This window comes from Xyrauchen texanus, chromosome 17, assembly GCF_025860055.1.
Source record: "Xyrauchen texanus isolate HMW12.3.18 chromosome 17, RBS_HiC_50CHRs, whole genome shotgun sequence".
NCBI classification, from domain to species: domain Eukaryota; kingdom Metazoa; phylum Chordata; class Actinopteri; order Cypriniformes; family Catostomidae; genus Xyrauchen; species Xyrauchen texanus.
In genome coordinates, this window is record NC_068292.1 from 21,622,456 (window position 1) to 21,648,675 (window position 26,220).

The following is a 26,220-nucleotide window of genomic DNA, read 5'->3' on the forward strand; positions in this document are numbered from 1 at the left end:
CTGTACAGATTACAGTTTAAAATTGTTTTAATTTACATGCTGGCACTCTAATTTACAGTAAAACAAATTTTTATAAACATGACTTCTGAAACTGTAAAAATCTGTAGTTTACTTTATAAGATATTTGTTAATCACCATAATATCCACAGAGGGGCATATGACGAAATTAAGTTCATCAATACTGCCCTTTCCAGGAGTATTAACTAATAAACATTTAGAGACAGTATCACACACAAACACTAAACACCATCATGGTAACACTTGAGATTTAAATAATGCAGTAATCATGAACTAAATTACATCAAATATAACACAGAACACCCCTGTGTATGTAACTGATATTAAAAATATGATAAAATATAATGAAATGTAATGGGTCACTCAGGGAATTGTGGGAATGCCCGATTACCGTTTTTTACTGTAATTTTAACAATAATTTATTTGAAAAAAAAAGTACATGTACTCTCTTGTTCTTTTTACCATTAATTATACAGGAAAATCTTTTTACATTTAAATAATAACATTTTTTACATCATTTTATTGAAAAAACTACTGTTTTGTCATTTAAAATATATTAAAACATTTTACTGTATATTTTACTGTTAATATTTGTTAATCAATTAACATTTTATTTCTGTAGCATTTTTACAGTATTTTACTGTTAAAATTACTGAATTTCCTTTACAGTGTATAGCTAAATCAACATTAGTCAAATTTTAATAATAAATAATAATAATTAAACTGTGACAGGGCGGGGCCGGGTCGTGATTTTACACACCCGGTCCCGTTTCAGGCTAATTATTTATATTGTCAAGTCGGCTCTCGCCTCCTCCTTTCCCTCAACCTGCGTTACATAAATATTTTAATTGTAAGCACAAAATAGGTTTGTAATTAAACCCAACAGTAGAGTTTGAGCAGGACAGGATTTACTTTTTTAAATAAAAGATGGAACTGTGGAACCATATAATGATTCCAAATCCAGTCAGCAACATTTCAAAAATATAACAATAAGGTCAAATCAAAACAAGGTGTTTTTTCGCTTAGCCTATTGGTTTTCTTTTTCGGTGAACTGTGATAAGCATACATTTATTCTCTCCCTTAAAAAAAAAAGCACTCCCAACAATGACACATTCATCACCTAGTTGAATTCAGTAGATTGTTCGGAAAGAAAAAATGCTGCATTTTTTATACAATAAAAGAGTATAGGGCCTACCACCAACTCTATTCTGGCACCCAGTAAAAAGTTTGATGAGTTAAAGTAATGGCACACTGTCCAGAACAAGCCACATGCATGACTTGACATGTCATTCATATCTGTAGAACAAACTGTGCTGGATGGATTACACACCAAATTTAAATCTATATTTTAATTTTAAATGGATAGTTCACCCAAAAATGAAAAATCTGTCATTTACTCACCCTCATTCCATCGCAGATGTGTATGTTTTCTTTCTTTTACAGAACACAAATGGAGATTTTCAGAAAAATATTTCAGCTCTGTAGGTCCATATAAAACGTGAATGGTGAACAAAACTTTGAAGCTCTAAATACACAAAGGCCGCATAAAAGACTCAAGTGGTATAATCTGTCATCTTAAGTGATATGATAGGTGTGGGCGAGAAGTTGATCAACATTTTGGTCCTTTTTTATTATAAATTCTCCTCCCTGCCCAGTAGGTGGTGATAAGCACAAAGATTGCGAATCATCAAAAACAAAAGAATAAGAAAGTTAAAATTAACAGTAAAAAAGGGACTTAAACATTGGTTTGTACTCAACCACACCTATCATATCGTTTCAGAACAATCAGAAGACATGGATTAAACCACTTAAATCTTAGATTATTTTTATGCTGCCATTATGTGCTTTTGGAGCTTCAAAGTTTTGGTCACCATTCACTTGCATTGTGAGGACCTTCAGAGCAGAAATATTCTTCTAAAAATCTGTGTTCTGCACATGAAAAAGTCATGCACATCTGGAACGGCATCAAGGAGAGTAAATTAGAGAATTTTCATTTTTGGTGAACTATTCTTTTAATGCTTAGGAAATAAGTGATTTTTTATTTTTTTTGCTTTAGCATGCACCACTTAACATTAGTATTTTGAAGGATGTATTAGAAAACCCCTGTGTGAGATTCATGAACATTTATTTCATATGATATTTAATAATTCATTAAGAATTCAGAATTCTACCACACAGCATATATAAATAAACAATTCGCCCCAGAGATGAATTTGTAACTTTATTAATGAGTTTATTATTTATACCAACAAACAAAAACATTGTTTATCTCTCCCTCTCTCTTTCTCCCTTTAACCGTTCATCTTTTCGCTGATGGGCCGAGCAGCCTGTGTGTGGTAGTGTGAACCTGCCCTTTCCAGAACATTCAAGCAGACAATATTCCAGAGACCGAGATATGAACGTTACACCAATGGAATCACACACAAAACCCCTCCCCATCAGACTGTTAAAAAAAAAAACAGTCTGCTGAATCAGACAGCAATACAATAAATAAAATGATCAGAACAAACACTGATGAGGAGAGGGAAGGCAGGTGGCAAGGAGAGAGAGAGAGAGAGAGAGAGTGAGAGAGAGAAAAAAAAAACACAGAGATATCAGGTAAAAACAACATTTTGTTCAGTTTTGTCTTCCTCCCTACACACAGGGAGAAGCGGGATGAAATGTTATATACAGTTGAATGGTGAAGGGATAGAGAAAGAGCGCGAAAGACGCATAGAGTGAAAGAGAAAGGCTGGTTTCTGTTTTTACCAGCACTACTCCACTAGGGAAAAATCTAATTACGAGGACAACAGAATAACAATAACAAAAATAACAAAATAAATGGTACATGGCATTTACATATTAGCAATGAGAGAAGAGGAAGAGGAGGGATGGAAGGGGGCAAGACAAACAGCTCCATTTGTGAAAGTGTTTCTGATTCAGTCCTGTAAGTGGGATGAATGATATCCCGTGTCTGTCTGTCTCTCTCTCTCTCTCTCTCTCTCTGTGCAAGCATATGGGCTCATTGATCTCTGTCCATTTAAAGTTCCACAAACACTTTTATACACACATGGGCACAGCAATGTGCATAAACACGCTCTCACACAATTCCATAATCCAGAATTGTATCAAAATAGAATCACTAACACAACTACTGATGGAATTGACCTCTGTGTGCGTTTATGAATGTGTACATGCACAAAAATAAGAGTAAAAGTATCAGGTTTTATGTTGAAACTAAATAAAAAATAATAATAAAAAAAGATAACCCTGTCTCAGCTTATGCAAATACCTCCTTAAAATAAATAAAAACAAAACAGTGTGTGCAATGATTACTTAAAACCCCAGCTGACATACACAAGTATTAAGACACTCAACTTGTACTTTGCTCATTTCTGTCTGTTTTTACAAACACTGACATCTCACACTTACTGCTTCATAAAACACATCACAGTCCTTGGTTTTGTTCAAGAACGCATAAAGCAAGCTAAAATTCATCAAAGTTTAAGAGCAAAAACAAATTTAAAGGATTAAACTAGCACAATATTGAATATCAATTTTTTAAAATGTCATCAAATAGATGGTTTCCACAGGCAGAAAGAGCAGTAACTGTGCAGTGCTCATCCTGCCACTAGAGGGCAATGACACCCTAACAAGCCCTACCCAGTCTTCATACCTAAAGATAATGAATTTTGAAGATAATTATCAGCTCACAGCAGAAGCAGACTTAAGAGTCCTGAGCTGAGTGGCATACTGAATTTAGTCAACCTCATTATCTCCTCTGATGATTGAGCATTACACACTTGGACCATACGGGAGAACATGACTGCACAACACTAGGTGGTGGGTGTGTGTGTGTGTGTGTGTGTGTGTGTGTGTCCACGAGTGTGCAAGAGAGACTGTTTGGAGCTGTTGTTGGGATGGAGAGAGGAATGAGAGAGAAGGGATGAGGAGAGAGGGATGGTAACAGCAGTAATGCCAAGGGAACATTTAGGTGTTGTTGCTCAGGGGCCCCGGTGCTGAGCTAGACTGGGCTGGACCGTCTGAACCACTGCCCTCTGTGGAGACAAACACACACACAAATACAGAATTATAATACTTCACTCAAGAAAAGAGAGCGTGATGGTGTGTAAGACATACAGACACATGATTATCCAGTAGTGTAGGGGAAGCCACTATGAAACCAGCTTCCCAATCAGAACAATATTTATCTGGCACACAAAAATAAGCTCTCAATTTGGGTGACGTTAACGTGAACATAAATGTATAATAAATACCACTAATAACAATAGAAAACCCCTATTTTGTATAATGGTGTTGAAAAAAGTAATAAACAGCAGCAATTAACCATATTTTTTTTACTTAAAAAAAAAAAGAAGAAGTTGCAGTGACTTCTGCCAAGAAACTCAATTACTTACTGGTAATTGATTAATCATTTATTTTAAAGTAGTTCATGAATTGTCTGAACAAACTTCCCAATGCTACATGCAAGCGAATCAATGAATCATCTATTTTGATGGTTAATTTACAAGAACCATCCAAATGAATAGATTCAGCGAGCATGTAAGTGTGAAAAGCCATTGTGATCAGTACCGTGTGAGGCAGGTGACGTCTGCGAGCGAGCATGGGGAGGAATGAGAATGGAGTTCAACTGTGGTTGGATAGACAGCTCTGCAGGGGGAGAGAGACAGAGGTTAATTGTCAATACCTGCTTTTAAGTTTTGGTTGTCTCAAATCCTAGTGAGCTTTTCCTGGTTTCAAACTGCATATAGCAGAACTATTATCAGAGTATTTTAGATTATATCAGAGATGTCCAACCTCCAAGATCTCCACCAATAGCTGAGGTGTGTGTGTGTGTGTGTGTGTGTGTGTGTAGGTGCATGCCCAACCATAAACACACGGATATGTTTTAAGTATGCTTTGTGAGCCCACACTGATATTATGCAGATTTAGACGTTATATTAACATTGCATATCCACTGTATATATAAAATTTAGCTATTTATATCCTAAGTTTTAAATGTATGCCTGAATAACTTCTAGTTCTGTCCAAAAAATGTCAGAATGTCAGTAGTTCTGGTAGTATTTTACACAAAGCATTTTTGCTATTTCTGCCTTTCTTATCAAAGGTGCTGTAATATTATCCGCACGCTCTGATGAGGCACAACTAGACATCTCCAATGTCATGCACTTGCATTATAGTCAGCTTCGTTTTTCATAAACAGGAGCGATAGTGTATTCACATTGCTTGCTTCCAGAGGTATGGTATGAACCCATTTGTATGTTAAATTAACAAGAATTAACAATTCTTTTAACCCTAACTGATGCAGTGTAGCTTCAACAACCACGTCAGAAGATGTATGCTGTGGTCGTGGAAAAGATGTTACTGTGTTTCAGATTGGCCTGCATCAAGCAAAGAAAACCACAGAGATTGCTGAAATCACTTGCTAGGGAGCATAAACATTGAAATGTGGAGCAATGGAAAAGGGTCATGTGGTCTGATGAGTCCAGACTTACCTTATTCCAAAGCAATGTATGCGTCGGGGTAAGAAGCGAATTGCATGAAACGATGCACCCATAATGCATACAGCCCACTGTACAAGCCTCTGGAAGCAGTGTTATGATCTGGTGTTGCTTCAGTTGGTCATGTCTAGGCTCAGCAATGTTATGTGGCAATAAAATGAAGTCAGCTGACTACCTGAATGTACTGAAATGACCAGGTTATCCCATAAATGGATTTTTGTTCCCTGATGGCACGCGCATACTCCAGGACGACAATGCCAAGATTCAACGGGCTCAAATTGTGAAAGAGTTTTAATTAATGCAACTCTGGACAGAAGTAAACGTGACATCACATAATGTTTTCGAAACAATGCTACGACGAATGCGCACCATAATCAAAGCTAAAGGCGGTCCAACTAAATAGAGTATGTAACTTTTTTAGGCCAGGCAGTGTACATTAGGGCTGAAACGATTAGTTGTCAAAAAAATTCATTGTCGAATAGTCGTTTGATCTCATTTAACATAACAAGAGATCACATTAAACTCTAATGATACGTGAGAGCAGCACTGCAGTTCGCGTCTGATTGAGGAGAGGAAGATTTACACAGCTCACAATCCAGATGCACTCTAAACTTTCCAAACAGCTTCAGGTGATGTAGATCCAAAAGTACATGGCAATTATACAAAAATACAAAATAAGTAAATACAGAAGCACTCTTATTTATATCTTTATAGCTTTATTAAAGTTCAAATAATGAGGAAACAGGTCAAGTAATTAACTACAAACTCCGAAACTGGTATTTCTCTGTGCAGTCAGCACCTCTTCTATGAGTTGCGCAAATGTCCCACTCTAAGGGGGGGAGATCAAAACTGCACCCGGCTGATTGCGAGGACGCTCTTCCCTCAAGCCCAAACTTGTTAAAGCTAGATTATAACGTGATGGCTCGTGACTTATTTAATCATAATATAGGTCATTGTGCATTTCTTATCGTGAATTATCAATATGCAGCTTTATTAATAAGAGAGAGTTTGTTTTTTGTGAGTTAAAGATGGATTGAAGTGAACAGAAAGGTGAGAGAGGAAGTCTTCGCCCCATTATACACTGCAACAAAATACGTTTGATTTGTTTTGGCTTGTTTTGCAATAATTAATATATAAAACTAATTTAAAACAATTTACATTTACTTTAGGAACTATACTGCAGAAGAAATTTTTTTTTATCTGAGACTGTTGAATATAATATTAAAAATACAAATATTTTTAAAATATCTAAAAATCCTTTGAAAAAGATGCATTCACCTGAGAAGCAGCATATAAGATATTTAGACTTGCTTTTAGAGAATAGATCATGAATATATGTATATTTTGTATTTACTGCACTCGCAGAAGTATAATCAAGTGAAAAAAAATACACAAATACAAAATACACATATATTTAAGATACTTCCTCTTAAAGCAAGTCTAAATATCTTATATGTTGCTTCTCAAGTAAATTTATCTTGTTTTAAGGATTTTTAGACAATTTTTAATGGAATACAAGACAAAAACACTTGATAACAAGTTTTGTACAATGAATGTCTTTACTGAATTAAACTTAATAAAAAGTATTTTCCCCCTTTAATTCTGTGAATGTCATTTAGAGGTATTTTAAAAGTTTTTTTTGTCCTCTTTATTGTTAGTAAGCACATTTAATACAACCTTTTAAGTCAGGCACAAGCAGAATAATCTGTTAAGAGCTAATGATTAATCATTGCAATAATCACAGAATAGTCAAATAATCGTTCTAATAATCGCTAGTTGCAGCCCTAGTGTACAAAAGTTTAGAAAATATGTGAAAGCACTCTGCATGCTCACACTAAACTCGAAACGTGTCCAATGAGCTGTGGAAGGCAGCAAGAGACAGAGAGAGAAATGCAGTAGCACTGATTACTCACTCTGATATTATGATAGAAAGATACAATTATTAATTTGATTTGCACATCTGTGTTGTTGTTTACAAATTCTCAACTTCTGTATATGTTAACATGAATAAATGTATGTGGGAATTCTCCGCATTATGAATGTGAAACCTGTGGTAATTAGTCAATAAGTTTGTAATAAAAGGCAAAGGCCTAGGCAATATCACAAAACTCAGGATACTTGTCCGGTCAGGCAAGTAAAATTATTTTTCTCTTGTCCCTGCTATCTACATGCTGTGCGATCAGTTGTTAACAAACTTGCTACTTATAAAGATCTTCAAATCAGTCACTCGTAAGATTCCATTTTGGATTCAAATGCTGTTATAGACATGTAGACAGGCATCAATGTAGGCATTAGCCTTTTGTCAGCTCACTAGATTTTGAGACAGCCACTATGTACTAAACTGCAACAGTTTCTCTGATGTGAGTTTTAGAGACCAAGACGAAGAAAGAGCGTGTGAGCATTATTCATCCAACAGGGTTGAAGCTGAGGAGAAGTGGCAGTTCTCCCAGTTCAACTTACCCACAGGGCTGAAGTTGAAAATTTGGGGAAGTTCTCGGCCATTAGGCAGACGGGCATTGGGTTGGCGCAGCTCATCAAAAAAGGCATGTGCACAGGCCTCCAGCGGTGAGAGCCGTGTCACTGGTGTGTACTCCAAAAGACGAGAACACAATGAGATGGCTTCAGGAGGGGTCCTCGGTTTAAACACCTAACACAAACACAGAGAGAATGCACAATTGACCATTTTAAACATGACCAGCTTTCATCTATAGCATAATTTTTAAGTTTGAAACAATGGATGAATCTACATTCCACTGAACTTTCTGGAAAAACAAATTTGAGTTTTCAGTAGTGATAATAACACTGCTGTAAAATTGTTTCTTTCTGTAAGATGCAGTGCTTTCTGTGTGATTCATTGTTGTTAAAACAGGTGTGCATTACCTTTGTCCAAGGGTGAGCTTTAATCTGTGGGAATTTAAACTCTGTGTAGTTGGGGTTCATCTCTCGGATCTGTTCTCTTGTGGGGGTCCCCAAAACCTGCAGTTGACAGACAAAAAATAAAGACTCACAAGCAGCTCACACTTTACTTATTGTCTATGCATACTCATAAAAAAGGCATCACCTTGATTATCTCCACTAGCTGGTCCACTCCACTGTCACCAGGGAAGATTGGTTGCCCCAGTAGCAGCTCAGCTAACACACAGCCAGCTGACCAGATATCGATGTTGGATGTGTAATCTGTGGCTCCAAATATTAGTTCAGGAGCACGGTAATACCGGGAACAGATGTACGACACGTTGGGCTCACCACGAACTAACTGCTTTGCACTGTGAAAATTTAAATATGAGAGTTACAAATGGGAAAATTGTCAAATAATTCACAAACAGAAACACAAATTTTAAAATACAGGAATTTGGGTTTATGCAGTGGTGTATTTGTTCACATAAATAAGTACACACCAAAACGGGTGGGTCTTCGTCCCATTGTTTTGTTTAAAGCCATGTAGTTACTAGGGATAGGCCATGATGGTTGACTAGTCGACCAGTTTTAGTTTTAATATTTTTAGTGTTAGTGGTTTACTGGTAGTGTCTATTTCGAAGAAGTTTCATCTATAACAAAATATACTTTAAAGCACTGCCGCTACAGCCATACACATGTAGACGTCTTTGGCTATTGCGCTGTATTTTTTGTGCAACTTGCACTATGAGCATTGTGTTTTTCAAATGCTGTGTCAAGTTAGTGGTGGTGACGTAGTGGGCTAAACACATAACTGTTAATCAGAAGGTCGCTGGTTCTATCCCTACAGTCACCACCATTGTGTACTTGAGCAAGGCACTTAACTCCAGGTTGCTTTGGGGGGATTGTCCATGTAATAAATGCACTGTAAGTCGCTTTGGATAAAAGCGTCTGCCAAATGCATAAAAATGTAAAAAAAACAAAAAGTTAAAAAAAGTTTAATGTATAAAAATGCTTCTAAAAACCCTGGCTCCACTCGATTGTAGTCAGACTAGCTTTTTTTTGTACTTTACAATGTGTAAAGGCCCTGTAAAAACAAGTCTGATCAGGGTCAGGTGTACCAGAAAGCAGCCTAATTATTTGTTCGGGCAACCCACTCACTAGTTTATTTCAAAATGAGTTGTATGGAGTCATACGGATTACTTTTATGCTGTCTTTATGTACTTTTTAGACCTTCAAAGTTCTGGTCCCCATTCACTTTCATTGAATAGATCAACCGAGCTAAGATATTCTTATAAAATCTTGATGTGTTCTGCAGAAGAATAAATCATACACATCTGGGATGGTTTGAGGGCAAATAAATGATCAAAGAATTTTCATTATTGGGTGAACTATCCCCATAACACACAAAGCTTCTTGCAGAAAAATACTGTATATAAGAGTAACCACTGAATCTGTATTTAAGTTCACATAAAAACATTTTTTTAAATCGCATAGATGGATCCGGTACATTGATCTGTATCAATAAATATATTGTTTAATAGTGGTCGACCTATATGGGTATAAGGCTTTTAATAGCCGATGCGATATCCAGGGTGGCCGATATTTCACACAATTTAATATAGTAAATAACAAATATAAAATTGCTAAAAAAAATTAATCAATCTTATTTATCACTATATTTACAATTTTTTTTACACAAAACTTATACAAGTTATTTTTATAAACTTTTATTATATTTCATTATATTTAAAACAAACAAAAATAAATTGCATTTTAAACAGTAGATTTTGGTTTAGTCATAACTTTTTGTAATTTATTTCTGCATGAAGAAATTGGAAGGCATTTTTACATTACCAATAGCATTTTCTCATAAAAGACCCAAACAAACCAATCATACATAAGATACACTCACGCACTTGTTCGGATCCAGTGAGAGCAGCAGCAATCTGCTGAGAATTTAAACACCGTGGATCACCTGCTTTGATTTTCACTGACTGAGCATCATGATATGTGAATTTTTAGGAGGAACATTTTATCCTTATCCTGAAGTTTTTGATTCTGGCTGATGGTCTACACATTTCAGAGAACGATATTAGAGGAGTGCTGGATGGGAAGAAAACGCTGGATTTTCATGAGATTTGTGAACTACTGTACATCTGTTTAAATGAGATATCCACATATATGCAGACAGCATATGATAGAAGTTTTATTGATTTTTCCTTTATATCATTAGACAAGACAGTTAAGAGATACAGGGAACTGTTGAGAAGAGAGATTGAGAAGGAAACAGGCAAGCACTTTAACGCATCGTGGCTCTGATATGTGAACAGTGTTAAACGCTGGTCTATTATTGTAGTATCACGATGGCATGTAACAACAAACGAACAGTGATTGGTCGTTTACATGTCTCAGACACTCCTTCACAGGCAAATGGGCAATTCTCTGTGCCCTGGTGGCCTTATGAAACCAATCGGCAATTGTACAAATTTATCACCCGATGCCGATAATGAAAGAATTATGAATATCAGCTGATTTATACTATTGTATGTTTGTACTTATTTCTGATAAGTACACAGACTCTGACTGAGACTCACCTGCCAAAGTCACACAGTTTGAGTACAGCCGTGTCTGGGTCCACCAGCAGATTCTGAGGTTTGATGTCTCTGTGGCAGACACCTTGGGAATGAATATACGCCAGGCTGCGAAATAACTGATACATATACACCTGAGAGAAAGAGAGAAACGTGAGTAAAGGGCAAGACAGGGGAGGAGATAAAGTGTTCTTTTTTATTGTGCATGCACATATAAATGGGCACAGTGGCAGCAGTCACCATAACACAGAGACTTACTTTGACATAGATAACAGGGATGGTGGTCTTGGACTTGTTGAAGTGGCGTGCCACTCTGTACACAGTTTCTGGTACAAAATCAAGCACCAGATTTAAATACACCTCATCTTTCTGATGAGAGTGAAGAGAGAGACTAAAGATTAGATTGGTCAACAGGGACAGACAGCATCCTACAATTACTAAATTCAAATTGACAAATAAAATTGAATAAAAGTACGAAAATAGAAATAATTGACATTATTAGTACAAATATTTGAGGAAAGAACACTAACCTTTTCTCCACTGGAGTAAAAGAAGTAGCGTAGCCTGACAATATTACAGTGGTCCAACTTCCTCATTATTTGTAGCTCACGGTTCTATAGAGAAAGAATTGACATGTGAATGTTATTCAAGCATGGAAATCAAACAACTACCTCATATTAAGTGTTAGGCAGTGTAATGTGTCTCTCACTGTTCTTCAATTGAATGCAGTTAAATGAAACAAAATTGAAATCACAATACGGCCTTGACCAATTATTAATTTACTACGATTAATTTAAATATTTTTGTGCAAACATAGTTTCCATGCGCTACCAACTTCAAATTAGAGGGACACACTCTGTTCTGTCTTTAGTCTATTAAATATAAATCCAGCACAAGAGCAAGAGGGTCTCATTATACTGTGTTCACACTTGTTACATTTCAGTGATCTCAAAGCAGTAAGCAATATATGACCTCTCCACACAAACTGAAACACAAGTATAAATATAGCTGCAAACAGCAATCAACGGGCCCAAGCACCATGGGCCCATTTCCTCCTGGTGACTTTAGTAAAACAATGCATCAAATATTTTGAAGCGATGTGTGTAAATTAGGGCTGTACAATTTGGACAAAAAGTCATATTGCGATTATTTCTAAATATATTGCGATTTGAACTGCGATTATGATGGTAATGTTTTCCACATGTTCAACTGCAAAAAGGCTACTGGGGTTTTCACATTTGTGCCCTCTTAAAAAGAACCAAACTGAGACCTTTTTTCAGTTCACCCACAAACAAATAAATATATAAACAGTGAAACAAAGTCTTCATATCCAAATGTTACCATCCACCGTGTAAGTGTTTTTGTCCATTCTGTGACAGGATCTCAGCCCACTAATCATAATCATTAGTTTTTGAAACCGTCAACTTGAATATTAGGGATGCACAAATCGGGATTTTAACATCCAACCCTGATCTCCAATTTTCATCTAATCAATTGATGCTGATCATTTAACTTTTTATCAGCAGCTCTGTCAAAACTGGTTATATGTAAGCTTTATGCTCAATGTCACTGTTAATTACATTTCCCTGTTGGTAAAACCATAGTTGTTGCCTAGTTTTTACTGTCAAAAATAATGTTGATTGATTGAATAATTCAGTATACACAAAATATAAATGTTACTCTTTATTCTAGGCCTTACTAGTAGGCTTACACAAACTATTCTTTACTGTATATAAGATGGTCCTAAAGAATGAGGCTTAATGTTAAACTGAAGTTGAACTGATAACCCATTGGTGTAATTCAATTTAAAGTAAAACTTTGGTTAGTTTGTCACCATTTAATTGAATTATTTTTATTCATTATTTTATTATATTTAATTTATCAATGCATTATATTATAGTAACTAAATATTTGATATAGATTTATTATATGTATGTTCCTTCCTTTTCATTTTGTTGGATGTTGGTAATATTAGTTCCGCTTTCACTTGTTTCAGCGGGGAGTGTAATAAGGGCGACACGCTCTCTCGTGAGGTAAACAAATGACAGGAGAAGAGGACTACAGGTGTTACTGTTAATGCTGTCTGCTCAGCAATCATTTAATAAAGATGTTTTAATTATACCCCATCTTGTATTCTGCGATATTATTATGATACCTGTACCTTACGGAGACTGAGATACTGCTACCGCAGATAATAATAAAAAAAAACGCTTCACGCAGGACGCGCCAGTTTAGTGTAAATAAGCGTTTAGCGCACGTCAGCAAACGGAACCGAACTCAAAAGAGCACTTCTGTTACTCCAAGCATGAGAGGGAGTTGTGGAGCACATAACCGCTCTGAAAACACTGTAACAATGTTCTGACTTAATATAGACTGGACTGAGAAGCGCAAAAAACTTTGAAGGGAGCAGACCATTTATTTATTTAATTAAATCGCAGACCTTTGCAATTTAATAATCGCAAAAGGTCATATCGCGGTTTATATTTCATTTCGCTTACTTGTGCAGCCCTAGTGTAAATGGATGTTTTCGAAGACTGTTGTAAGGGCCACACTTCCTGCTGCCAGTTGGTGGTGCTATGACCGTGATCCACAGTAGATGCATCAACGTGTTCAGCCCACAAGGCCAAACACACAGGTACATTTTTATGTAAATCACACGATACACACAGAAGATATGAGACAATTCTTTCTTCCCATTTTTTTTGTCACTTAATTGCATCGCCATAGAGACACCGTTTGAGACATCAAAAATTTGTTCACATTTCAGCATCTTCAATGTTTGGCATGATGTAGCCAAAGTTTGGTGCCAGTCAGATGAATTCCCTATGAGGAGTATTTCAAATTCCACAGCATGCCATTTTCAAACAATCCAAAATGGCTGATTTCCTGTTGGGCTAAGCTAATATCTGTGGTGTGAAAGTTGTCTGGCTTGATGAGATCTATATACAGTATGTACAAAGTTTGGTGACTGTAGCTGAAAAGGGATGTGCCCCCTCTACATGACCATGAATTAACCTTTGCCCAGCCCTAATGGCCAATGATTCTCGTGTGTGTGCAAAAGATCATAAAAATTCAAGCATGCCAACTACCTAAAAAAATATATGAATTTACATAAAAAGGAATAATAGTGTTTAATGTGTTGTCATGGCAACAGTAATTAAGATATCAAAAATCCCTGCATAATATAAAATCTATACTGTCTTGACATTATTATAAATATTTTTGAAGCAGTTCTGATAAAAAAAAAATAAGAGTGCTATTCCAACGTCTGTAAAAAGTTGTACACTTCCAGTTGGTGCTATGCGCTATGATTGTACCCCACAATATTCATATCCATGTGATCAGCCCCCAATACCAAATATAAATCTCAATTTTGATCTACATCGCACAATGCACGTCAAAGATATGAGCACTTCCTCTTATTCATTTTTCGGCATTCATTTATAGCCTCGCCATGGCAACACCATTTGAAATATCAAAAATCTGTTCGCAATTTAGCATCTTCAATGTCTTGGCATGATGTTGACCATGTTTGGTGCCGGTCACATAAATCCCCTTTCGAGTATTTCAAATTCCAGAGCAAGCATTTTTCAAACAATGCAACATGGCAGACTTCTTGTTGGTCAGAGCCTATGACTAAGAGGGTGAAAGTTGTCCAGCTTGATGAGATCTATACGTGTACAAAGTTTGGTGACTAGGTGAAAAGGCATGTGCTACAGAGCCTCCCAAAAATCATTGAATGCATTGCCTGTACTTTCCATACGTATAGGCATGTGGGTTCAGACCTTCTGGTGCATATCAAAATGTAAAAACATTTATGGCTGTTACAAATAAATTACTATATACAAATCTTTGTGGACTGAGGAGAAGTTAACAATACTTCTTCAGATTTGGAAAAAGATGCATATTAAAGACCCTGTGAAATCAAAATTGGGAGTTTTGTGGCTTTTAGCTTTTGTAGTCTAGCTAGTGTACAGCCAAATGTTCACAAAATGCAGTCTTGCTAATTTGGGAAAACAAAAGTCATTTTGCACTACACGGATTTGTTTGTACATTCTATGGCTCTCCAGTCAAGAATGAGCCAAAAACTTTGAAGTGTGTTTTACTCTAAGCCCCAATCAGATCCTTGTACCATGAAAGTGCCTTGAACAGAGCTATAACAGGGCAAATATGATGAATGGAAAGAACGGCAACTATCTATCTATGTGGAGATTTGAGGAGTTTCACTCCCGCAGCTGACGTACTTCCTTCAAACATTCCTGTATATTTAAAAATATGTATTCCTGTATAACGTTTTCCTCCTGTGTAGTATGTTCTGTTTGAATGATGTTTGATATCAGGCAATAAACTGGATAATACTGTTGAAGTCAGAAGTTTACACACCTTAGCAAAATAGATTTAAACTCAGTCTTTCACAATTCCTGACATTTAAACGTAGAAAATATTCCCTTTCTTAGATCAGTTAGGATCACTACTTTATTTCAGCTTTTATTTCTTTCATCACATTCCCAGTGGGTCCGAAGTTTACATACACTATTAGTATTTGGTAGCATTGCCTTTCAACTGTTTAACTTGGGTCATACATTTTGGGTAGCCTTCCACAAGCTTCTCACAATAAGTTGCTGGAATATTAGCCCATTCCACCAGACAGAACTGGTGTAACTGAGTCAGGTTTGTAGGCCTCCTTGCTCACACATGCTTTATCAGTTCTGCCCACAAATGTTCTGTTGGATTGAGGTTGGGGCTTTGTGATGGCCACTCCAATACCTTGATTTTGTTGTCCTTAAGCCATTTTGCCACAACTTTGGAGGTATGCTTGAGGTCATTGTCCATTTGGAAGACCTATTTGCGATGAGCTTTAACTTCCTGGCTGATGTCTTGAAATGTTGCTTCAATATATTACACATAATTGTCCTTCCTCATGATGCCATCTATTTTGTGAAATGCACCAGTCACTCTTGCAGCAAAACACCCCCACAACATGATGCTACCACCCCCATGCTTCATGGTTGGGATGGTGTTTTTCGGCTTGCAAGCCTCACCCTTTTTCTTCCAAAAATAACGATGGTCATTATGGCCAAACCATTGCATTTTTGTTTCATTAGACCAGAAGAAATTTCTCTAAAATGTAAGATCTTTGTCCCCATGAGCACTTACAAACTGTAGTCTGGCTTTTTTATGGCGGTTTTGGAGCAGTGGCTTCTTCCTTGTTGAGCAGCCTTCCATGTTATGTCGATATAGGACTCGTTTTACTGTGGATATAGATACTTGTCTACCCGTTTCCTCCAGCATCTTTACAAGGTCTTTTGCTGTTATTCTGGGATAGATTTTCACTTTTTGCACCAAACTATGTTCATCTCTAGGAGACAGAATGCTTCTCCTTCCTGAGAGTTATGATAGCCATGTAGTCCCATAGCATTTATACTTGGGTACTATTGTTTGCACAGATGAACGTGGTACCTTCAAGCATTTGGAAATTGCTCCCTAGGATGAACCAGACCTGTGGAGGTCCACAATTATTTCTTTTGATTTTCCCCATGATGCCAAGCCAAGTGGCACAGAGAAGGTAGGCCTTAAAAAACATCCACAGGAACACCTCCAATTCAGTACAACTCTTATCAAAGGCTTGGCATGATTTTCTGGATTTTTCCAAGCTGCTTAAGTTAACTTAGTGTATGTACACTTCTGACCCACTGGAATTGAGATTGTCAATTAAAGGTGAAACAATCTGTCTGTAAACATTTGTTGGAAAAATGACTTGTCATACACAAAGTAGATGTCCAAAATGACTTGCCAAAACTATAGTTTGCTCATAGAAAATTTGTGGAGTGGTTAAAAAGTTAAAAGATTCTAGAGACTGTTGTGTGTGAAAATCCCAGGAGATCAGCAGTTACAGAAATAATCAAACCAACCCATTTGGCACCAACAATCATTCCACGCTCCAAATCACTGAGATCAAATTTTTTCCCCCATTCTGATGGTTGATGTGAACATTAACTGAAGCTCCTGACCCGTATCAGCATGATTTTATGCACTGCACTGCTGCCAGACGATTGGCTGATTAGCTAATCGCATGGATGATTGTTGGTGCCAGATGGGCTAGTTTGAGTATTTCTAAAACTGCTGATCTGGTTGTGATTTACACACACAACAGTCTCTAGAATTTATTCAGAATGGTGCCAAAAACCAAATACATCCAGTGAGCAGCAGTTCTGCAGATGGAAACGCCTTGTTGATGGAGAGAGGTCAATAGAGAATGGCCAGACTGGTCATTGACAAAGTCTAAGGTAACTCCAATAACTCTGTACAATTGTGGTGAGAAGAATATAATATCAGAATGCTATTCTAAGATGTGGGTTAGTGCTGTTTTGGTGGAAAGAGGGGGGCCTCCACAATATTAGGCAGGTGGTTTTAATGTTGTGGATGATCGTTGTATGTGAATGTTCTGTAACATAGGTTTACAATTTTTTTTTGTTTAATAAAAATAGTGCAAGTAATGTTCTGCATTGAATCATTTCATTATTTGAGAGTTATTCCATCAGCTATCTGGTCTCCCAGGAAATAAACACATACATGATAAAGCAAACATGAACAACTCATCCATAATGATTCTACGGTCATTTTAAGATATTTCCCCTTCAACGTGTGTAAATACAGGTACGACGTTGTGGGCTCGTGGACACGCGCACAACAGCACCACTACTAAAAAACAAATAATCTAGGGGTAACACTATACCAACATTATAGAAGTCGAGTACTAGTTTAGTACTCTCACTCAATACATTTCTAATTTTTTTTTTTTTACATTTACTTCATTACAATGGGCGGCATTCCTGTCATTACATTACTGGGTTTAATTTAAATAAATGCATAATTTATTGAGAGATTATTGCATGGGACTTTTATGACAGCGGAAGATCAAACAGCTTTCACTCAACCCAAGTCCATTACTGCAGCAGCATCAAGCTCTTCAAAATGAAACACTTTCTTCGCTCCGCAGTGATAAAAGAATAGATCCGTCATGCAATGCCTTCATTAACACCAAGACAAGCAGATATTTCAAGACTAAAGCTGCAGATCCAATTTAAGGCAGCAGGCTGAGGTGAGTTGTGGATTTAAAGATAACGCAGGCTTTTCTATGTCATGCTGATAGTCACTTTAAGGGTGATTCTGTAAATATGGGCTCTTGTGTAGAGGTCGACCGATATTGTTTTTTTCAGGCCGATGCCGATCTTTTGAAATCCGGGTCGGTCGATGGCCGATTATTGCTGCCGATTTATTTTGGCCGATATCTGGCCGATATGTGCTTGTTTTTAACCTCTTATTTGAACCTTTTATTTGAAAGATAAAATGTAACACAAATAATTACTTAAGATAGACAAAATTTCTCAACAAATACATTTATTGAACACTTGACCAATCTGCACTTGTAGACTTAAATTAAAAATGTATAATGTAAAAACATATTTTATAAATAATGTATAACAAATATATTAAATAAACAAAGCAGGTGTTACAAACTGCTCTGAGACACGAAGGTTGAGATCCAAATGCAGCTTTAATTAAAGGGCAATCCAGACACGTAATCCAATATTCAGAGCATCCACGAGAAGCACAGGCATAACTAGGGATGGTATCGTTAAGGTTTTAATGGTATTACTACTCTTACAGATACGGCTTATTGATCCGGTACTTTAACGGTATTCTTAACAGTTCTTTTTGTTTATATATATATATATATATATATTACACAAAGATAAACGTTATATAGGCAGTAGGCACAGTGATTTAATTTCAGTAAGGTCTACTAACATTACTGTTCAGGTGTGGTCTAAAAAGAAATCTAATAAAGTAATCAATTGTAAAATAACACTGCATAGTTTATCATAGATTAATGCTCATTAATGCAGAAGTTATTCATTCAAGAGCTGTAAGTGATTTTCTCTTTGCCTTTTGTAGTTTGATTCGCAGTAATGGCTCAATCGTCACGTTTAATAGACAGCTTCCCCTTTAAGACCGAGTTCAGATCTAATAGGCTCCTGATGCAGCATATTTTCTCCCAACTATTTCCATAAATACGTCCATTTAAGACATACACTGTGTTTAAGTGAATCTCCAAGCCGGTCGTTTTGACATATTTTTGTGTATATTTGATCGTTTAGACGCGCACATGAAACCCAAAGTAGCCTATACTTTGCGTGTCTCGTTGCGGTCTGTTTCGAAGCGCACCGCCTTGGGACCGGTATCTCTTGCGCTCTTTTTATTATTATTAAACGCGTCCCGCAATTTAGCAACAGTAGCATTTTACAACAATCACCGATCGTGCTGATTCTGACGTTAAGTTTGAGTTTTAGGGAGAAATGTCAGTGCACCGCTGTGAAGGGAAGGAAGTTGTGCTAGACAGAATGCGGCTTATGTATAAATATTTTTTTTATAATCTTTGGAAGGCGAAATCTAAAATAAAATCAGACTAATAATCACAGATCTAAACCAGGCTATGTCTGAATGTTTAGTTCTGTCACTCATTAAGCAGGGCTGTGTTTTGCTCGCTGTAGCACCGCGTGAGAGATCTCTATCTCTCTCTCTCTGACTGCGAATAGCTAAATTGCATCACAGGCAAATGGTTTCATATTATTATACATAGAAATGGCTGGCGAGATAAAATAACTTTCTCTTTATAGCAATAATAAATGTATTTTCGTAATTTCTCCAGTACCGACAGCAGAACCGATAACGTCCGAGCTTACCAAAGCCAGTCCTTCAATAGCCTATAGTGCGTTGGTATCTTTTTTTATTACATATTTCTCTGCATTGAGTGACAACCCTCTCAAATATAAGACACACAAACAGAACAAATAAAAGTCTCAGATTCACTGTCTGTAATCGCAAAATCCTTGCTTGCTTATTGTGACATGATAGCCACCCTTCTGCTGTGATAATGCAACTTCAACTACGCTATCAATATCCAAAGTAGCCGAACGTCATGTCGCCTATCGTGTTTTTTTCTTGAAGTTGGCAGTAACATATCAAAAGTTTTTAATTAAATATAAAGAAGTTATCCAAATTTAACCCTTACTGTTTTCTCCAAGGAACTTAGCTCCTTCCTTAGGCACTGGATGAGGTCTGTTCACTCTGCTGGAAAATTACTCTAGGGGCAGCGTGCGTCGAACACGTGTTCCACAACAACACTAGGCTGCCCAAAGATGCGCCTGCCTAATAATCGGCTTGATATGCATGGATATTGGCCGATGCCGATTATGTTAAAAAATTCAAAAAATCGGCCGATTAATCGGTCGACCTCCACTCTTGTGACTTCAGTTTTTAAGTGTGCATTTTTAAATCAGCGCAGCAATATCAGTGCACTTTGTCCCGCATGTCATGAGCAGTATTTACGCATTTACCTTGTGGGTGTACTGGAGACTATCACAGCTACTTTAGGCTGATTAACTGTATAAATCCATGTAAAACATCCACGTTAAATGTAAATGCCTCTTGCTCTACCAAACGTGTAATTGACAAATGGAGCACGAACAGATAGCATTGTGCGTGGTGCCCCAAGCAGACTGCGTACTCAGCATTTAGGGAGCGGCGGTACTGTGTACAGAGCTAATGATCTAAAGACTTTTGACACTGAAAACTGTAACTACACTGAACTAAGAACTAAAAGCTATGTAATAGCGAAAGTAGGCATTAATAAAACATGATCTTGCTTTGGTTTATATTTCAGCATTATATGTAATATCCCTGTGGGATATTGTTCACGTTTTCACTGTAATAATTTCTAGAAAGGTGTCCAAACCTCTCTAATTATTGACAAATTCCTACAGATCTGAAAAGAGCCCTTAAAGGGATAGTTCACCCAAAAATGAAAATTCTCTCATTATTTACTCACCCTTATGCCAGATGTGTATGACTTTCTTTCTTCTGCTGAACTTAAATTAAAATTTTTAGAAGAATTTCTTAGCTCCTTTCGTCCATACAATGCAAGTGAATGGGTGTCAAAATGTTAAAGCTCACAAAGTAATCCATAAGACTCCAGTGGTTAAATCAGTATCTTTATAAGTGATGTGATACAGATCATTTCACATACTTCTTGTGTTTTTGGTGATTCACATTCTTCTCTACATATCGCCCCTGCTGGGCTGGGAGTAGAATTTCTAGTAAAAAAATGACTTCAATATTGAACTTTTTCTCAGCCACACCTATCTTATCACTTCTAAAGATATTGATTTAACTACTGGAATCGTACAGATTACTTTTATTATTCCTTTATGTGCTTTTTGGACCACCCATTCACTTGCATTGTACTGACCTACAGAGCTGAAATATTGGAAGTCATAAACACATGGGATGGCATGGTGTTGAGTAAATGATGAGAATTTTTGGGTGAACCATCGCTTTAAAGTTACAGCTCAGCCATAATTTAAAATTCTGTCATCATTTCCCTAACATCCCGAACACAAAATTGATCGACAGAAAGTTAGGGACTGACAGTTACCATTCACTTTCAACATATAGAGAAAAAAACATTCACTGAAAGTAAATGGTGACAAAGGCTAATATTCTGACAAAGGCTAACAACATAAAATCCCCTTATTATGATGCATGGAAGAAAGTCATAAGCGTTTGGAACAACATGATGGTGAATGAGGAGCGCATTTCCACTGATAATAATAATAATTCTGTAATACATGTTAAATGTGTATTATGCAATGGTATATATAAGAGTAAACATCCATTATGCCATTTATGAAAGTAACGAGTTACTCACTGCACAGTAATTATTTTTCTCAAATAATTGTACTTTTACTTGAGTACAGTTTTTGGCTACACTACCCACCTCTGCCGATATACACTCACCTAAAGGATTATTAGGAACACCATACTAATACTGTGTTTGACCCCCTTTCGCCTTCAGAACTGCCTTAATTATACGTGGCATTGATTCAACAAGGTGCTGAAAGCATTCTTTAGAAATGTTGGCCCATATTGATAGGATAGCATCTTGCAGTTGATGGAGATTTGTGGGATGCACATCCAGGGCACGAAGCTCTCGTTCCACCACATCCCAAATATGCTCTATTGGGTTGAGATCTGGTGACTGTGGGGGCCATTTTAGTACAGTGAACTCATTGTCATGTTCAAGAAACCAATTTGAAATGATTCGAGCTTTGTGACATGGTGCATTATCCTGCTGGAAGTAGCCATCAAAGGATGGGTACATGGTGGCCATAAAGGGATGGACATGGTCAGAAACAATGCTCAGGTAGGCCGTGGCATTTAAACGATGCCCAATTGGCACTAAGGGGCCTAAAGTGTGCCAAGAAAACATCCCCCACACCATTACACCACCACCACCAGCCTGCACAGTGGTAACAACGCATGATGGATCCATGTTCTCATTCTGTTTACGCCAAATTCTGACTCTACCATCTGAATGTCTCAACAGAAATCGAGACTCATCAGACCAGGCAACATTTTCCAGTCTTCAACTGTTCAATTTTGGTGAGCTTTTGCAAATTGTAGCCTCTTTTTCCTATTTGTAGTGGAGATGAGTGGTACCCGGTGGGGTCTTCTGCTGTTGTAGCCCATCCGCCTCAAGGTTGTGGCTTCACAAATGCTTTGCTGCATACCTCGCTTGTAACGAGTGGTTATTTCAGGCAAAGTTGCTCTTCAATCAGCTTGAATCAGTCGGCCCATTCTCCTCTGACCTCTAGCATCAACAAGGCATTTTCGCCCACAGGACTGCCGCATACTGGATGTTTTTCCCTTTTCACACCATTCTTTGTAAACCCTAGAAATGGTTGTGCGTGAAAATCCCAGTAACTGAGCAGATTGTGAAATACTCGGACCGGCCCGTCTGGCACCAACAACCATGCCACGCTCAAAATTGCTTAAATCACCTTTCTTTCCCATTCTGATATTCAGTTTGGAATTCAGGAGATTGTCTTGACCAGGACCACACCCCTAAATGCATTGAAGCAACTGCCATGTGATTGGTTGATTAGATAATTGCATTAATGAGAAATTGAACAGGTGTTCCTAATAATCCTTTAGGTGAGTGTATGCTAATATGGTAATGTGCTATATAACATGTTCCTTTGGCCTATTTGAAGTTACATTTTAAAGTAAATAATAAATTAAAAGAAATACATGTTAACTTAGTAGAGTCCAACTGAAATCGGTTTTCTTTTTTTCACAAATCCTCTTTTCTTTTTTCTCTTTATTTTCCCAGAATCCCATGTTTAAAGTTTAAATAAATTTCATCATCAAAATGGTGTCTAATCAAATTCATTCTTAAAACTTTCAATAAGTAAAAAATAAAACAAAATCTTTTCAACATTCCATTGCACTTTTAACAAATGCTTATTCAGTACAACAGCACTTTTGCCTGTGATATATTGCTTCATTTTATATATTAATATTATTAATAAATTTTATTTATTATTAATATTACTACAGTGAATATTACATAATCATGCATTGACGTGAGCTTTTATTTTCACGTATGATTTTGACAGAAGCTTCACTTCTTCTGATGGATAAACAGCTCGCTACATAGCCCAGTGTGATAGTAAAAGTGCAAATGCTGCGATTATTTGAATATTTAGTCTTCATGTGCTGCGCGGTTCACAGTGGTGTAGTGCTATTTTGTCATCTCATACAACACGAATGATTCTCAATGTCTGTGGAGTTTCCAATGTATGAGCAGTCTGCTTCGCACATTCATTAAAGCATGTAGCTCATACAGACTAAGATTGCAGCCTTTCGCAGTTTAATAATTACTTGAAGACATATCACGATTTGATTTGATTAATTGTCCATTTCAGTGTAAAAGGAGTAACAGAACACACGCTCAAATAAGCGTGGGAGCATTTGAAAGCTGTCATGTGTCAATCAGAAAGCGTGCGGTTATCAAATTAAGCCAGTTCTCTGTACTGTATTGGTAATCGTGACATCTTTTTTATTTTTGTACTGACTTGGAACTGAAGAACTGGCACTTTTGACTACAATATAATATTTTTTTATTTTTGTGACAAATCATAGCAGCCCTATTTAACATGCTTGGAGAATTACAAGAAACAACCTTTAGTTTTGGACTTGGAAAGTGGTATTTTGTGTGAGCAGGGCCTACCAATTATATCAGGGTGCTTATTAAGACATTAACATTAGTTTGCATTTATGCAGTTTTTTCATCCATCATACCTTAAACCGCTTATCCTGAAGCACCTTCTTTATAGCCACCATCTCCTGGCTGTCGATAAGTCGAGCCTGGTACACCACCCCAAATGAACCATTCCCGATCACCTTGATGTCCGTGTATGAGACTTCCTGAGGGCGGTCAGGACCCTGTCCTGGCGTGGCTACTACCGTTGTCACCTTCCCACTATCCCCTACAGACACAACAAAACAAGATTGGTCCATTGTAACTACTGTTTATTCACTGTTTATAATCATTACAATTATATACGTCCATCCACTGGATTGCCTCATTCCTAGTAGTAAAACCCATCAATCCTACCCATGGAACTCTAACAGTCAGCACAGTGAAGAGATTCAAACAAGTGCCAGCAATGCAACCGCTGGGAATCATTTATAAAGTTTCAAATAAAGAGGTTTCTGCTTCTGGGGAAACCACTGATTTTCACTGTAGTGTACAAGCCACAAATCTAAATGGTATAAATGGTCATTAATGTGACCTAATATATTTTAAATGAAATGATGAATGAAAACATATAATACATGCGTGTTAGGAGACTACACAATTAGCATGGGGTAATGGGATTTGTTTTGCAGTGTAATCATGATTTGTAATCATTTTTTTGCTTTACATTACATCGACTATGTGGTGCCAACATGTCTGCCCTCTTTATATATGCTTAATGTCTAACTTGTACAGTCTAAGAACCATAAAAGACAAATATGATGCTGTTAAAACCGTCCAGAGCCGTACAAAAAGAAATGATTGAAGGCATATGCAGAACTGAAGACACAATCTATGAGATGTTGCCGGACACGGCTAACTGAGCTTTGTTAATATCTTGAAGAACAGAACGACGTCCAGCCAACATCGGATCATATTTAAAGCAGTCCACAATATGGTCTTATAAGGACTTAAATTCGACACACGGTTTTCTATCACAACATATGTGTTTAACACTTGCTCTCATGCTGGATTGTCGAGCTAATGTAGTTTATTTGTAATCAAAGCCCTTGATCCGTCTACAAAAACAAGCTCCAGTTAGCTTAGCCAGCTAGCCGCCTAAAGTAGGTTAACACGATCAAAGAAAAATAACCAGACATATGAATGAAAAACACACTACAAGTCCAGTACTTTAGGATTTACTAGTTTACTAATATCACATTCGTTCTGATTTTCGTGAGATGTCCTTGAATGATACTCACTGCCCAGCTTTAAGTTTCCGAAAGCAGACGAACTCCCGCCAGAGGCCTGCGCGCCCCCCGACTTTCCTGAAGAGCTTCCACCTGCGACGGCTGATCCGGCTACGGCTGCAGCGGCTCCCGGAACCCCCGGAGGCTCAGCAAACGAGCTTGTCCTGGGCCGCCCGCTGCCGCTCATTTCGGGTTGCGAGTGTGCGAGAGCGGGTGTAAAGTGCGTTGGTAGACTATCCCAGGTGCGTAAGGGATGTCAATTTAAACAACAATAATCGTAAAATAAAAAAATAAAAATAAAGATTTCTGGACTCTAGTATCGTTAAGGTTGTGCGCCTCCTCTTCTGTGTGGCTGGCAACTGGAGCTGACGCTCTGCGCGCATTGTTTTCTGGGTAATGTATTTCAAACCGTTGTCAAAAGATCATGCATTATAACAAGCTATTCGTTACACAACCAACCCATGACATGACATACAATTACTACAGTAAAAGTTAAACAACGCATTAATTCGACAATAGATTAAAAGTGTTGTGTCATATACAATTGCAGATTAGTCTATGATACAAAACATTGCAGGAAAATAATATTATTCAGTAGCATTTTCCGTTATGAAAAATAAATGCATCTATACCTGATACTATTTGTTTGTATGACATTATCAATTCACCCATTGTGCATGATATGGCACTATCTAGTCATAAATTTGGTCTGTGAGTACAATATTTTGTGTGAAGAGCCGATTGTGAATATAACGATTTTCACAACACATAATACTTAGTATTTTTTGTTCAAGTTTTTAATAAAAACTGTGGTGTAC

The 26,220-nt window shown here is 37.1% G+C and overlaps 1 protein-coding gene across 1 annotated transcript; it reads right to left on the reverse strand.

Moving 5' to 3' along the window:
• Positions 1–1,934: 1,934 nt before the first annotated feature.
• Positions 1,935–25,835, reverse strand: gsk3ab (glycogen synthase kinase 3 alpha b). The gene is made up of 10 exons (XM_052147591.1): positions 25,415–25,835; positions 24,215–24,402; positions 11,539–11,622; positions 11,267–11,377; positions 11,012–11,142; positions 8,581–8,785; positions 8,400–8,495; positions 7,980–8,166; positions 4,591–4,668; positions 1,935–4,055 (listed from the first exon to the last, which is right to left on the reverse strand). Exons 1-10 carry the CDS (start codon positions 25,587–25,589, stop codon positions 3,988–3,990), a joined length of 1,323 nt encoding a protein of 440 aa, XP_052003551.1. The 5' UTR covers positions 25,590–25,835; the 3' UTR covers positions 1,935–3,987.
• Between the last annotated feature and the right edge of the window lie 385 nt (positions 25,836–26,220).

Coding starts and splice junctions, on each gene's coding strand:
- gsk3ab (XM_052147591.1), bottom strand. CDS start 25,589: ATGAGCGGCAGCGGGCGGCCCAGGACAAGCTCGTTTGCTGAGCCTCCG. Junction 11,378..11,538: donor TTTACTCCAGTGGAGAAAAG/GTTAGTGTTCTT, acceptor CACTCTCATCAG/AAAGATGAGGTGTATTTAAA. Junction 8,496..8,580: donor AGCTAGTGGAGATAATCAAG/GTGATGCCTTTT, acceptor TGTCAACTGCAG/GTTTTGGGGACCCCCACAAG.